The sequence below is a fragment of the Varroa destructor genome, unplaced genomic scaffold (genome assembly GCF_002443255.2).
Source record: "Varroa destructor unplaced genomic scaffold, Vdes_3.0 BEIS01000002.1, whole genome shotgun sequence".
In the NCBI taxonomy this organism is placed as follows: domain Eukaryota; kingdom Metazoa; phylum Arthropoda; class Arachnida; order Mesostigmata; family Varroidae; genus Varroa; species Varroa destructor.
Window position 1 is genome coordinate 43,690,120 of NW_019211455.1, and position 15,344 is coordinate 43,705,463.

At 41.8% G+C, this 15,344-nt stretch overlaps 2 protein-coding genes across 11 annotated transcripts; both read left to right on the plus strand.

The window, feature by feature from the left end:
* Window positions 1-1,780: 1,780 nt before the first annotated feature.
* Window positions 1,781-8,780, plus strand: LOC111245095 (uncharacterized). 9 transcript variants are annotated; one of them, XR_002671216.2, is made up of 8 exons: window positions 1,781-1,989; window positions 3,206-3,336; window positions 4,581-4,851; window positions 5,227-5,428; window positions 5,791-5,992; window positions 6,715-7,381; window positions 7,771-7,907; window positions 8,624-8,780. XR_002671216.2 is itself a non-coding variant. In XM_022792929.2 (7 exons), exons 1-7 carry the CDS (start codon window positions 1,909-1,911, stop codon window positions 8,714-8,716), a joined length of 1,647 nt encoding a protein of 548 aa, XP_022648664.1. In that variant the 5' UTR covers window positions 1,782-1,908; the 3' UTR covers window positions 8,717-8,780. The 9 variants fall into 9 exon arrangements, 7 of the variants coding, with proteins under 7 accessions (XP_022648664.1, XP_022648665.1, XP_022648666.1 ...); XR_002671215.2 differs by having other exon boundaries at window positions 7,771-7,903; XM_022792929.2 differs by lacking the exon at window positions 7,771-7,907 and having other exon boundaries at window positions 1,782-1,989.
* A 439-nt stretch (window positions 8,781-9,219) lies between these two features.
* On the plus strand, window positions 9,220-14,262 carry LOC147757856 (uncharacterized). Of its 2 annotated transcripts, XM_086980545.1 has the most exons (3): window positions 9,222-10,281; window positions 10,877-11,570; window positions 12,626-14,262. In XM_086980545.1, exons 1-3 carry the CDS (start codon window positions 10,145-10,147, stop codon window positions 12,704-12,706), a joined length of 912 nt encoding a protein of 303 aa, XP_086836671.1. In that variant the 5' UTR covers window positions 9,222-10,144; the 3' UTR covers window positions 12,707-14,262. The 2 variants fall into 2 exon arrangements, with proteins under 2 accessions (XP_086836670.1, XP_086836671.1); XM_086980544.1 differs by lacking the exon at window positions 12,626-14,262 and having other exon boundaries at window positions 9,220-10,281; window positions 10,877-12,590.
* The last annotated feature ends 1,082 nt before the right edge of the window (window positions 14,263-15,344 follow it).

The following is a 15,344-nucleotide window of genomic DNA, read 5'->3' on the forward strand; positions in this document are numbered from 1 at the left end:
AACCGACCACAAAGAGTGATCGGATTCTGTTGATTTTCGGCACCGTTTCACGTTGGTTAGATACGATTTGGTTTTCCCTGGGAGAGAGAGTTCCTAGCTTTGAGAGTACGTAGCAGTCAATTTAGACAAATCTACAGATTTTTAGCGATTCTGGAGCTTGCTAATTTTGAAAATCCTCTGGACATTACTGCTATTAGAAAATCTGGGGCTAAAGTATCGCGGCAAACACCTGAAGGCGAAGCATCGGTGCCCGAAGACGGGATTTACATATAACTCTCTATTGAGAAAAACCTCATCAGCGACAACTTCTTCCATAATAAAATTAAAAAATACGAAGCAAGCTGGTAGTTTTCCCAGAACTGATAAAACTCTTTACGGTGTATGAGAAAGGTGCTGAATTTCTGAAAGTTTCATTTTCAAACATACCATGATTCGAAAAGGAACTGCGAAAAATCCGTTACCCAAGAAAAAATTGTTGACGAAACGCGGATGATCCAATGTTTGTGTTTGATTCATCGTAATTTTTCAAGCATGGCAGGATTCCGGAGAAGATTTGTAATGTAGCTGCGCTAACCGTTATGAAGCCTATAAAAGGGCTATCTCATAAACGTAGTCTCGAAGTTTGCAGAACTTGGCGCTCGTACACTGTCGGAACTTTCAGCGACAATACTGTTCCCGATAAAGGCATAGTTTTATTTAAAGCCTTTTTGGTATGACGACAATTATATCCTTCGTACGCTTTATGTTTAGACGCTTGTTTTCGTGTCCTACCGATACTCGGTTGATTGCTATAGGAGCTTCTTACACGTTAATTTATGTTTAGAGTTTTACGTTCTGTGCGCTGTTAAGCATTACTCAGGATAGACTACTTTTTCTAGCACGAACATCTGCGCTTCTTCGGACGGAGGTGTTACTTTTTTAGTAGATCTGCCTATTTTCGGGAACGGTTGAATGGATTCTTTAACGAGGTACTTGAGTTTTACTAAAGTGCTCCGAAACTAGGCTTCGGCTAGTTGTGACGCTAAAGAAAAGGGACTTGCTGAGTGAAGGCTGAGGGTGGTAGCCATCGTATGAAACTGTGCTTTGGAACGGAATAGACGCTACGTGACTGTTAGGTAGAAATTTTCGGGCTAATAATTAAGAGCTAATGGGAGACGGAAAAATCAGTCGCAGAGTTAGCAACGTCGGTCGGAAGTAGATTGTCCTCTAGCACTGGAAAATAGCTATTTGTCTGAACCGTGTTGAATACAGAACGAAGCAAAAACATATTTCTGGAAACGTTTATTGGTATCAGTATATGCTGATGCCAAATTCTCGTCAGCAAATTTAGGGCGCCCGTGAGTAGGAACTTTGGCGACTTCGAAATTGATTTCACTCTAAATAGAAATGTTTCGACTTTGCAAAAACAAATTTTATACAGCGTTCATTTACGTTGTTCAAGGTTCTTTGTTAGTTTCAGCCGACGCTTGGTCGCAACTAAGCCATTGTGCTAAACTTTTGGTCATGACATACTGCTAACCGACCATGAACGCTGGTGTTTAACCGTTGCACTCGATAACTCTTTCCCGGCTGTATAATATTATTAATAATAAAATTAATAGCCGGAGACTTAGTACAATATATATCGATCACGTTTTCTATTTGGTGAAATTCTTATAGTCTAACTTTCTGACCGTTATCTACACCGTAGGCAAGATTTTCCTAAGATCGTCGAATTCGATTTGTTAAAAAATGATCGGTATACTTAGAAATTATAAGAGATCTCATTATACATTCACGGTTTTAAAATCTGCTAATTTACTTAGTAAAAAAACGAAGAGAGTTGATTCCAAAATTCGTTAGCTGAAACACTCCATGAAACTGTTACAAGACAGAGGTTTCTGAAACAGGTAGTCTGACGAATTAAGTATGCCAAAAATAGGCAAATTACGCGCGGACCGAATGAAAAAGAAACGTGATAACGTTGGGCGCTCTAGACATCGCTTTAAGGTTTGTTACTTACTGTTTCACTTATTATCATACAACGAGTGTATCTCGATATAGGATGTAGTCATGACCATGTGTGACACGAAAAGATCGTGTAACAAAACAGCTACGAGCTGCGGAGATGCCTCTGTTTGATTTGACCTTAATGAGTAAAATAAGTTCTCAAGTAAAATACGAGTCAAAACGAGTAAAATAAAAAAAAAAAAAGAAACGATTCCACCAGGGAGTAATCAATTTTTCGTGGGGCCCATGTTTGTAGCCGTTTTAGGTCGTACAGAAAATCCAAAACTGGTTTCCGTATGACGTCGCAGAATAATTTTAGTGGCCACTTTGAACTCTATTTCTAGTACTGTACCTATACGTCCGTAAGCCAATACACTTCAAAAAAACATTGAGAAACTGGAAAATTTTTTCGCTAACTTTCATTAAGCAGTGAACCAAGGTTTTTTGTGCTAAGTTCTAGATCAGATTCCCGGAAATGTTTAGTTACATCTGTTTCATTTAGTTTCTTCTTAAATTCAAAAGCTGCCAAAACAGCTTGAAGTACTTGTTTTGTATGCAGCGATAACGAACTGAGATGACTGCTCAAAGAGGTTCCGCAAGGTTTAAGATGGACATGCAGGGTATATACCACAGTCGGGCATCGATGAGAACTTCAGATGGCAAGCAATTCATTTACGAGCCGAGAAGAGTTATGATCATCGAACTGTTGTGAGGCACCTTTAATATATGGAAATTTATCGATAAGCAGGATCGTTGGTAAGTCCTGGTGGGAGCGTTATGAAAAAGCCCGGGTTTTAGTGGCGGCCCATAATGCCCGGCACCAACTAACACACAGCTACGCAACACGTAGATTTCTACAAGTTACGTAGTTTCTACAAGCGTCTCCACATCGATTGAAAAAACAAGGACTACGATTTGTTGATAGTGATGTCTTAAAAGTCGATAAACACTGAGTAACGTCGAGGAAGATGTCAACAACGATCCGTTATGTTCCACCTGCATCGAATGGAAGGTCCAAAGAACAAAGCGAAGGAGTCAGCCAGGGGGATTTTCGATGACTTTCTTTTGAAAGGGTCTCAAAATATGGCTGGATAAATTTCCAAAGACCAGCCATGATTTGGTGTTTAATTCAACCAAAACGCCGCACTTTGTCTGTCTGTGTAACAGGCGGACACTAGTATCTAATATGCCGTATTTTCCACATACATTTACGCAGAGATCAGGAAATGCTAAAGTGCGTGGGGCTGGAACTCCAACTAGCCAGGACAATGCTACGGCAGCAACTTTTCAAAGGCCTGGAAAACTCTTCAGGAACACTACACGTCACACACCGCAGGCAGTTGTTCCGTAAGTAGTGTTGTAGCTCTTTCATTCTCTTAAATAATGAAATCATTAGAAATATGCGCTGAAAATATCTCGTTTCTCAGTTTGGCAGTTACGACACATCTTAGCGTGATAACACACATACACGTACGCACACATGCACGCCCATATGCACACGTGTACACGCACACACACACATGTACACGCGCACACACACACACACACACACACACACGCACACACACACACACACACACACACACACACACACACACACACACACACACACACACACACACACACACACACACACACACACACACACACACACACACACACACACACACACACACACACACACACACACACACACACACACACACACACACACACACACACACACACACACACACACACACACACACACACACACACGCACACACACACACGTGTACACGCGCACACACACGCACGTGTACACGCGCACACACACGCACGTGTACACGCGCACACACACATGCTCACGCACCCATGCTCACGCACACATGCTCACGCACACATGCTCACGCACACATGCTCACGCACACATGCTCACGCACACATGCTCACGCACACATGCTCACGCACACATGCTCACGCACACATGCTCACGCACACATGCTCACGCACACATGCTCACGCACACATGCTCACGCACACATGCTCACGCACACATGCTCACGCACACATGCTCACGCACACATGCTCACGCACACATGCTCACGCACACATGCTCACGCACACATGCTCACGCACACATGCTCACGCACACATGCTCACGCACACATGCTCACGCACACATGCTCACGCACACATGCTCACGCACACATGCTCACGCACACATGCTCACGCACACATGCTCACGCACACATGCTCACGCACACATGCTCGCGCACACATGCTCACGCACACATGCTCACACACTCACACGCGCACGCGCACGCACACATGCTCACGCACACATGCTCACACACTCACACGCGCACGCGCACGCACACATGCTCACGCACACATGCTCATGCACACATGCTCACACACTCACACGCGCACGCGCACGCGTGCACATACATGAGTAGCGTCAGTAAGGTATCGAAAACAGCCTAATTGAAAAAAGTGGGCATTCTTTACCCAAAAAGATCTATTAAGTGGGATGGGTCTTGTTCCGCGTGTTCACACTTTTTCTATTCAAGTGTCAAGATCTTTGGCGTTTTTTCACCTGATTTTGGCAGGACAAGATCTATCCTCCCAACTTTTCGACCTTCACCTGAAAGGCTGCTCATTGAATATTTACCAGATCCTGGTCTTTTTATTCCACATCGTCGTCCGCCGTTAGTCATCCCGGATCCTGTAGTAGAGCAAATTCTACAATATCTGACATACCAGGACTTGCTGAATCTTGAACAAGTTCATAGCGCCATTCAATCTGAGGCACGTTCCAACTGGGCATGGCGTCCACACTGTATTGATTTTAACGTAACTACTCTGCCGCATTATATTTCGGTAAGCATAGTGGGCAGATTTGTCGTTCACTGCTGTAGATCCTCTATTTCTCATCGTCTGTTGCCCAATTTTTAATGTTGCTTACCCAACATAGATTAACGTGTTTTCCTGTATGTGCACATGTAAGGCATGAGATTGTCCTCTGTAAGGGCTTAAAATTTGATCTAGGTTTTTGTTAAAAGCGTTTGAGTACCCTGCTGACAGAACTGAATGAAAACTGCCATTTTCGTAATAATAATAAACGCTGCTGATCTATGCCACTTTCGTTAAGTGTATGTCCGAACTCTTATTAGCAGTACGGTTACGAGCGTTTGTATAGTTAACTTTTTAATGCTGATACATTCTATCACAAAACGTGCCAATGATTGTGAGCAGCCGAACCGACGGGACGCGTGGCGACAAGCGTTCGAATACGAAATTCTTAGGCCAGCTCAAAACTGGGTACGTAACAGGGCTTCTTCACGCAAGGTTATCGAAGCTCATCCGTACGCCTTCTTGGAAACGCTAACCTTAGCTGGTAACAGAGCGATTTCCACTGGTGACGACGGTTCGATAACTTTTTGGGATAGTGACACCGGTACGTTTTCAACAATTTTTCATAATCGGGTGAAAGCATTTAAATTCGTTAGCAATGCGATGAAAAAAAAACATTCTAGAAAATCGAATATGGCGAGAAATTTAAACGCTAAAGGCGCGAAAATACAAATGCTAGATCGTCACTATTCATTTAGTCTTTACATTTTCACACCCGACTTCGTATTGTATATAGGTAAGGTAAAAGGGAAGTGTACACTTGGTATCCGAGGGATGTCACGATGTATAGCATTATTGAAATTGCTTTTAGCTGTTGTATATACGTTAGGTTTCCATAGACCTGCACTCAGGTGATAAAACAGTGTAAACGTTCATCAAATATGCTTTCATTTTCGATTTTCATAGGCGAATCTATTAGTCACTTTGATATGGACGTCAACGATGACGGCAACTACTGTCAACTCATACATGTTTTCGGACGTCGAGTTCTCACAGGCAGTCGTTCCGGGGAAATAATGGAATGGGACCTGAATACAGGGATGCCTGTCAATAGGATCCCGAGCCCCGTTGCTGGAAACATTCGCAGTTTTGCCATCTATAAAAATTGGTGAAGAATCTTAATAATTTATCGTTAGATTTTATAACAATCTCCATAGTGAAGTACTTTTGAATGTAACGAATGATCTTTACTAATTTCCACCAAAGGCAATAAAGACTAAAAACAAATAGCGCCTAGACAAGTTAGAATGAATTCAGCGGCACCAATCCGACGAGTTACGGACGTGTCCGTAAGTCCATTAGTGTAGATGACGCCGCAAAAATCAAACGTAAAAAGCATGAATCTAGTGAACCAAGCTTAGGCATAGGAGACACGCACGACCTTCGCACTAGAATTTTTTGCCCTCCTATCACTTGTACGGGGCTGATGCAATCGATTCAATTATGTTGCTTCAGGTAAAAAAAAAAGTAATGACGGTAGCGGGGTTGTCATAGCGGACGGAAATATCAACGGAACTGATAGGCTATGATCTATATAGTGAGATCTGGATTGCAGAGGACTCGTTACTCACGAATAACCATTTCATTGTAGTGTGGTATAGTAAGAGTCCTTACTATCTCGAATAATAATAATCTGGTTGCTAATGAAGTGCTTGATTTATTGAAGCTAGCGAGTAAACTGTTACCTATTACGAGAGTTGATATGTTTTCTCCGAACTTAGCGAGCGGTCTTACCTCTCCCCGAACTAATTACATTTTCGGTGCTCGCCGGTCGGCCTGGTACAACGTATAAAATAACAGCATGCGTACGATCCCTTAAATATTATGCAGGGCCGCCTACTTGGATGAAGTTGGCGATCTTCATTTATGTGACCTGACAGACGAAGGACGAGGGCAAAGGCTATGGGTAGGCCTCGATGCCGTGAACGTTCTTCTCAACTCTAGAAGCGTTGTAGTTCACAGGGCAAACGGTTGGGTTCTAGGCGTATCCTTGCAAGACTACGCGATAACACAATTTGTTGGTGCCTATCAAACGAGGCCATTGGAGGTCCTCTTGGACGACATTTATTTAGTCTTAGCCGATCAAAATCAAATGCGAGTGTGGAACGCGCAAACCGGCGCAATTATTCGCGTATATGTACTCTTCCAGTTTCCATTTATCACCGATCGCGGAGGACACCAAACGTTCCTCCACCACATGTACAAAGGTTGGGTCGCGGTTAGCAACTCGGACATGCTTTGGCTGTTCGACCTCGGCAACGACAGGCTTGTCCTCAGAGTAGCACGCGGTGCCAGCACCGTGCAGTCCGCTAGAGTTGGCGACTTGTTTCTCGTTGTTGGGGACAAAATGGGTTACGTAAGATTATACAATCGTGACACTGGAGCCTTCCTCTGCAACCTATGCTCTCCACCCGAGCCAGAGTGCGTGTACAAGATTCGGATCGACAACAAACGACTGCTGGTGGGAGGACTTAGGAACGGAGTGTCAACACTAATGGTACGTGGCCATCATTTACTATCACTCATCGCGTAGTTTCTGCTTTGTTGTAATTTTTTTGATTACAAATGAGAACAGAAAATCAAAACCCTATCGGGTAATCGAGAAAGCGTTGTTAAATAACTTGTTGTTAACGTCAACACCATGTTTCAGTAAACACAGTCCTCGCTAGTCGAGTGGTTTCTGCGTCCTCTTAATGTCACATTGTCAAGGGATTTATGCAAATATCGAAACAGAAGATAAGCCCATAATGCATGATCGGGGCTATGCGCGCGACTGATAAGTTAGAAATACTTTCTTTGCCGTCGGTTCGGGCTTTGCCACAGTCCGTCGTTTGATCCTGTCAGCGCTTAAAAATAGGCCCCCTTTTCCTGCGTTTTGTTTTGCAGATGAAAGTACGATGAAGTATAGTTCCGTTGTTTACGTCAATGCACATGACCTTTTTGTGAGCTCCGTTAGCTTTGTTTCCCAGACTCACTTCTCCATGATTTGAATGAATTACAACTGGCCGCGCGGATTGCCGTATGTAAGAGTGTGAATTTATCTATCAACACCACCGCTTGTGTGACTCAAATGAATCCAGGGATAGAAGTCGTAGCAAATTGGCCAGTGCATGCAAAGTAATTAGAGAAGCTTCGAACGTGGTCTGACACAGGTCTTTCCAGCGTCAGTCTACAAGGCTAGAGCATGACAAGGGATAGGGGGTATGTGCACAGACCCTTTGCTTTTGTAGGGTCCTCCTTCGTTTCGGGTGTAGGAAAGAAAGGATAAGCAAGCAAGGAAGGACGTGTAGGAAGAGCGTAGAATAATAAGAAGGTTAACAGATGGGTATCTTTCCCTCAACGGGTCCTAAGGCCGCTTAGCATAGGGAAGAGGCGAGCTTATTGTCAGACATGCTTTTTTACGGAAGAAGGAAACTGTGGGACATTCACAGCTAGCAGCATGATGATCAGGTCTCGACGAAACGATATAGTAGGGAACACCGTCCGTCGAATTAGTCTCGAGCGGTCACTGTGTCGTTTTCAGTATTATATAAATAGTACGAGACTTTATAAAAGGTCTCGTGTGGCCGGATTTCTACTAATAGTCTAGAGCGTCAATGGCAAGGAATTCGATCAATAACAAGTATCCCACTGGCTGGCATTTTTTATATCATTAGGCCATTAGGTATAATTATTAGGAATCTAATAATTATAATGGTTAAGTAAAACATACAAATAACATGCTCCTTTTTGTCGGCAGTTCGTTAACTTCGCGGATTCGCAGCCACCTCCACTATCGTTACTGGTGGACCCAAGTGATTTTGAAGAAACTACTGATGAAAGACAAAATTAATTGACCCGAGCTATCAATCAAGCTACCCAATAAACTTATTATTAGTTATTTGATTTTACAAATATATGGACGTGAAGTGTCGATTTCCTCAGATTCCGAAAAATCGGAACTGGTCATAGAAGTTTGGAAATTTTTTCTTCACATGATGACCGTACATGGCTATGATATTAGCGAAGTTTGTGCTAATTAGATACTAACTTACGTTACGTAAGTTAGTTGTCGTTGCTATCGGAAAACGACTGGACAATCTATATAAATACAATATTAGTGGTCGGTACCGTCGCTGATTAGTAATTAGCTCCCCGATTCACATACGGCGGTCGTATTCCATGTGCATAGACTTCTCTGGCCAATAACTTAGACAACTCAAGTATCTATGATTGACGGTCTTAGACAACTCAAGTATCTATGATTGACGGTCTTAGACAACTCAAGTATCTATGATTGACGGTCTTAAGTATCTATGATTGACGGTCTTAGACAACTCGCCATTAACCGATCTATGTAAAAAATAATAAAACTCTGTAATGAGCAATCTATTGCGCAAAACCGTATTTGATACGCAGCCAAAAAGTCTTCAGTTGAAAACGATCCGGCCAATGTTAGATTGTGTATGCCTAATCATAAAGGAGTTATTATAAAATTTTTGGAAATGGGCACTTACTTCCATCAGACTGAGCAAGGATATAGTGTTTCTGCTGTGATTTTTAATGCGACCAATTTCTTCTAGAGGTTTACAACTACACCAACAACTATTCGTTGGACCAACACAGGCCACTCACATCATATTAGAGATAGGGAAAATTTGTGATGGCCTTCGTGTAACAATGATGATGATGATTATTATTTGTTATTTAGCGTCGCATGACAAAAACAACTGGGAGATTAGAATGTGTAAAATCAGTCGAGCTTTAACACGATAGGATCAAGTGAAGATTTTGTACAATGTCTAAAAGCTCGCAGGGGGCTTTCCACCCGAAACTATTATTAAACCACTACGGCGCACACTTTGAAATTGTGGACAGGGAGGCATTTATTCTACCTATACACAACTTACAGGCGCATGTAACACAGTACATAAAAAGGTATATATCAATTGTATAGTATACAATATTTATTAATGTTCTTCCTTGGGTGACACGGAATCAGAACGATCCAGAAAGCAGTTGTTAATGCCCTGTTACTGATCAGTACGTGTTACGACTATTGATGTACGCTGACAATCTGATACGAGTTCCTAGAGTTTGTTTATTATTGCTATATGTACATATCACGGCTATTGTTTTCGTTTGATCATTAAACGGCTTCTGCGGAACGACTGCAACACAGGTTTTGAGACGGTCAAATGCTACAATTGGATTTCTTTGACATTGCATAGGTAAGCTACTTCATATACTCGAAGGACACAAGAATCAGGTTTGGTGTGCCATGCTAATGAAAACAATCGCAATTTCCGGATCGTCGGATGCCACTCTTAAAGTATGGTCTCTTAATAAAGGGAAATGCATTCGCACCCTCATCGGACACCAACAAACCGTAAAATGTCTGGATGTGCAAAGGGACAGGTAAGTCTTTTTAACCTATATGACAGGACCTGTCAAGAGAACTTTATGAAACGTAATTCGGAAGGGACTTAAATCTTACCAAGTTTTCGTGCGAATTGACGTATGTCATAGGAAGTTCGATATATGCTTGTTCAATTCTAGAAAGAACTCGAGCTTTAATCATTTGATTCCGCCGCTGAGCGCTTCCTTCTCAAGCGTTCCTGCCGAGTGGGTCCTTTAATCAGCTGTTCTGTAGAAAAAAACTTCGTTTGAGAGCCTTACTTGAGTCGACCCGGGAGCAATGAGCTGTTCGCCGTTGCCACTACAAAAGGCAAACTTCTGAGCCCGACGGGAAAAAACTTCCTGGACCTCTTCTTCGCGCCGCCAAACAAGCCAGTTCTCGAATCAGTTGGATAATCTAAGCAGGAGCTGCATTGGTCCAATTGGCGGAACAGACAGCACGGATTCCTATGGGATTTAAACAAAGCTTTCTAATTTGCTTCATTGTGGCGTCTCTATGGTGGATTAGAATTTTTTCGCACACCAGCACGCGCCAACACACTGTATGAATATTACGTACGAGCAGATATTACCGTATTTGTTGGCCTATTTCCAGGGTAGCTTCCGGTTCTAGCGACAGTACAATTCGCCTCTGGAATCATGTCACAGGCGAGTGTATACGGGTGTTTGGTGGTCAGACGGGTCATATGAGCGAAATCAACTGCGTCCGACTAAGTAAGGACGGAAAAACCATCATGTCCGCTGGGCATGATCGGCTGATAAAAATTTGGGGCGATAGTCGAGACAGATGTCTACGTAATTTGGAAGGTCACACCGACATAGTCTGCGCGCTAGAATTCGACGCTGAACACATTGTATCAGCTGGCCTTGATACATCGATCCGAGTTTGGGATCGGACAGGCCACAACCTATACGTCCTTTGGGGTCATGAGGGTCCTACCCGAGCTTTGGTATTAAGAGGCGATATGCTTGTGTCAGCAAACGCCGATCACACCCTTCGACTATGGAATGTTCGACGTGGCAGTTGTGTACAGACGCTTGTTGGTCACGAAGGTGCGATATCATCGGTGCAGGTAAACACAAACTTCATTATAAGCGCATCGTACGATGGCCGAGTAAAACTGTGGGATCGACAAAGCGGTAAATTCCTGCGTGATCTATTCAGCGTAAAGTATTATGGGCTAGATCAGAAGCAGAAGCAAGGCGTACACCACATCTGTGCCGATAATACTTCGCTTGTGGCAGCGTTCAGCACGGGCATGGGAACAAGCCGCGACACCCGTCTTGGAGTACGTATCATGACGTGTCGTAACTGTGGTTGGCATCGTTCACTGTCTAACGCTGTAAAAACGATTGTTCCCCGCGCTAGGGGCGGAAAAATTACGGTAAGCTAAATGCATAACATTTAAGTTATGCATTTAGCTTTTAATGATGACACAAAATAGTATACATAATAGTATAATAAGACATAGTTTACCCGAACTAAGGAAGGTTAATCGATAAGTACATCGTTAAAATGGTGTAACACGTAACAGCACTACATTAATATGCCAACATCAATCAGTAGAAAACAAAGATACTATCTAGGTTATGACCTGTTTAGCAGATCGTGAAGCTTGCTAAAGGCTGCCTCATATATATAGGGCGAGTTTTGCGCGGAAACCTCAGTAGACCTAAAAGGATGAGTAAGAGATCTCTGAAAACTTACTTGTCTGATTATGATAAGACTGTAGACGCGATAACGTCTTTGCGTTCTATACACAGTTGGTTGAATTCGTTAAGCACCTTATACCGTCAGTAATGTGCACTAGCCGTGAGAATATATCTTCAAAAGAAAACTGTTTTTTTATTAGCTTAGCTGTCAAAATTTAATAATATATTATTATTATTAATTAAATTAATCGAAAAATAAAATTATTAATAAAATAATAATAAAAAATAAAAATAAAAAAATCATAATTTGTCTAGGAAAACCAGGTAGTGTTAGACTTAACCCTCCGTACGGCGCATGTTAGATAATTGTTATCGATCACGGTTTCGAATACTTGATTTTAGGGGACGATTACTTTTGTTAGTACATCAAAAAGTCTGTGGGGTTGAACGAAAATTTGACGTTTTCTGACATATCATAGGTAACTCTGACATTAGCATATATGTATATATATAAACTGAGACTAAATCTTTCAATTTCCCGTCGGAACATTTTTAGCTCAATGTGTTTTATAGAGCAAAAATGAAATAAATTTACGGAACGATCCGCCTACCTTAACTCAGTACTAGCTGCTAGATACAGACAGACCTAATCTAAAAAAGGCTTAATCTAATAGATCCTTCTTCCGCACAGATCTTCTACTATGACGTCAATGATTGTCCGGAAGGAGCGGATCAGCGAGAAGCAAGTACAGGCTATTGCGCTTTTGCGTGAATCAACGTTATCGGCTTCCAAAAGAACGTGTTACGGCGTAGACGTTCCTAAGCAAATTTGAGCACTCTTAAAGCGATTTCTACAAAACAGATATTTTGATATAAATATTCTACATTTGATGTGTTACACATCGGCGTTTGTAGGAAGTTTATAGATGCTGTACAATTAGCCAACACGTTGAATTGAAGACGCTTCAATGTGGTTACAATAGATTGAGGCGAAAATATATCTTGGTTTCAGGATGGAACAGACGCGCAATCAATATATTAATCTAACACACTAACATAATCTCTGCAAGAGATGAAATGCAAATTAAGTTAGCAGTCGTTGAAAACTATTTAAGGTTGTACTTCACCGTCAAACCGTTTTATCTAGGACCTTATTATTTTAGAGAAACTCATTATTTTACTGGAAACCTACTTTGAGGAACATCGCTCTTGCATCGCTAGGCATAGAGTGACTTCGCGTTTGTTGAACAGGTGACCAACAACCGCGCAGCAGCGTCCTACCATCATTACGCTTTCAATCGCCTTTTAAGAAACAAACATTCCAGTGAATTAGGACTTTCGACAACTCAGGACCCTTCTGGAATCAACTGATCTTACAGTAGTAGGTTTATTCGAACAAGTTGAATTCACTCGATCACCTAAAAAGGTCCGATAAATTCCCAGATTTTCCTTTTTTTGTCGATCTTTTTTGTCGATTATTCCTCTTTCAGGCAAAAACTTCTCCTCCGGGATTTGAGACCGGGCCTTGTTAACTTAAAAGGCTTCAATTTCCGGACTGGCCTATAGCCTTTGAACACAAAAAATCATTCCGAAGCAGCTGTTAATACCAAACAACGCGCCAGTATTTCCCTTTTTTTTCGTATTCAGAAATCAAAACTATTACACGAAATTGGCAACTCGTAGGATTATAACTCAACCCCGTACCACATGATGCGCACACTGTTAAGATGATAGCGATATCGCGGAAGTCATTTCAAGCGGAATCACCAGCGACACCTACATAATTTTAAGCGTTTATGTTGTTTTTAATCGCTACATACATTACGTACGCGTCCGCGTGCACGCAGAATCAACTAATGTTAGCAAAATACCACACTCTTTTAGCAGTTATGTTTTTACCACTGCCTCACTTTGTAGACGCAATTGCAGAAGTCTCTTAAAAGCCTCTTCTAAGGAAATAGCCACCTGATTCAGGTTTTCACAGCCCTCGGCACAGAGCGAATTCGGAAGCATACAGAGCTTGCAGCAGTCTCGAAGAAATTTCTCATCGAGTGTCGCGTGCCCATGAGAGTGACAATGACGACCGCTAGGGACAGATTGCTTCTGCACCTATGAATACTCAAAAGGGGAGGACACTCACAGACGGAAAGCTCATTGTTTCAATTAGATTGCAAAAAAAAACTTGTTGCAAGAACAGGTCATTGACTGCATTCGGATTAGGCCTAGCTAACCACACCTGAAGCTTATTTCGGCTTACCTTAAGTCGGCCTCAATATACGACAAGTCACGACAGTGAAATTAGAATTAATAAAATTTCGTTGACCATCATAGCAATCGTTGATTCCGAAAGCTTACATTTTATAATCAGGATCAGAGTCATAGATATCAGATAGCATCGGCTGGTGACATTATAAAACAGGGGTAGAGGTTATTATAACAAGAAGGCAACCCTCGTTATTTGTTTGACATGAATTGTCAAATTGTGAATGAACATATTGACATGAATTGTCTGCGATGCGTGTGAAATCAGCTTTGCAGTCCAGCTCTTTCGTTGCTAGGTGTCCTAAACGGAGGTGAGTTAGAGAATGATGTCTCTGGTGTTTCAAGCTGCTCACTGGTGATGATAAAACACAAAAAAACTGTATATTTTACTTTATTATTATCAAATGCTAGCCCGATTGATTGAATGACAGGAACTAGCCAATCTCAAGGTGAGATCAAGTGTGAAAAGGAGTTCCCACTTTCAAATAGAGGATCTGAATTCGGCACCGTAACGTTCGTCTACTATTTTCACGTCAAAGATGATTGAGGCTGTTTAACTAATCAGCGAGTATATGCATGAGGTAATAATATGCGCTTCAATATTTTATGCCCTTATGTCTCCTATTAGATTGTATCCATATAACACATATGGTGGGTGAAATTTGAAAATGTTCAACAATAAAATTCGAAGTTCCGTAATTTGTTGTGCCAAGGAAGCGTGTCGACTAGTTTTTCTACATGCTTTGTTCAAGACCGTCAATCATAGATACTTGAGTTGTCTAAGACCGTCAATCATAGATACTTGAGTTGTCTAAGACCGTCAATCATAGATACTTGAGTTGTCTAAGTACCGTCAATCATAGATACTTGAGTTGTCTAAGACCGTCAATCATAGATACTTGAGTTGTCTAAGACCGTCAATCATAGATACTTGAGTTGTCTAAGACCGTCAATCATAGATACTTGAGTTGTCTAAGACCGTCAATCATAGATACTTGAGTTGTCTAAGACCGTCAATCATAGATACTTGAGTTGTCTAAGACCGTCAATCATAGATACTTAAGACCGTCAATCATAGATACTTGAGTTGTCTAAGACCGTCAATCATAGATACTTGAGTTGTCTAAGACCGTCAATCATAGATACTT

Coding starts and splice junctions, on each gene's coding strand:
- LOC111245095 (XM_022792929.2), top strand. CDS start 1,909: ATGCCAAAAATAGGCAAATTACGCGCGGACCGAATGAAAAAGAAACGT. Junction 3,337..4,580: donor ACACCGCAGGCAGTTGTTCC/GTAAGTAGTGTT, acceptor TGATTTTGGCAG/GACAAGATCTATCCTCCCAA. Junction 5,993..6,714: donor TTTGCCATCTATAAAAATTG/GTGAAGAATCTT, acceptor AATATTATGCAG/GGCCGCCTACTTGGATGAAG.
- LOC147757856 (XM_086980544.1), top strand. CDS start 10,145: ATGCTAATGAAAACAATCGCAATTTCCGGATCGTCGGATGCCACTCTT. Junction 10,282..10,876: donor CTGGATGTGCAAAGGGACAG/GTAAGTCTTTTT, acceptor GCCTATTTCCAG/GGTAGCTTCCGGTTCTAGCG.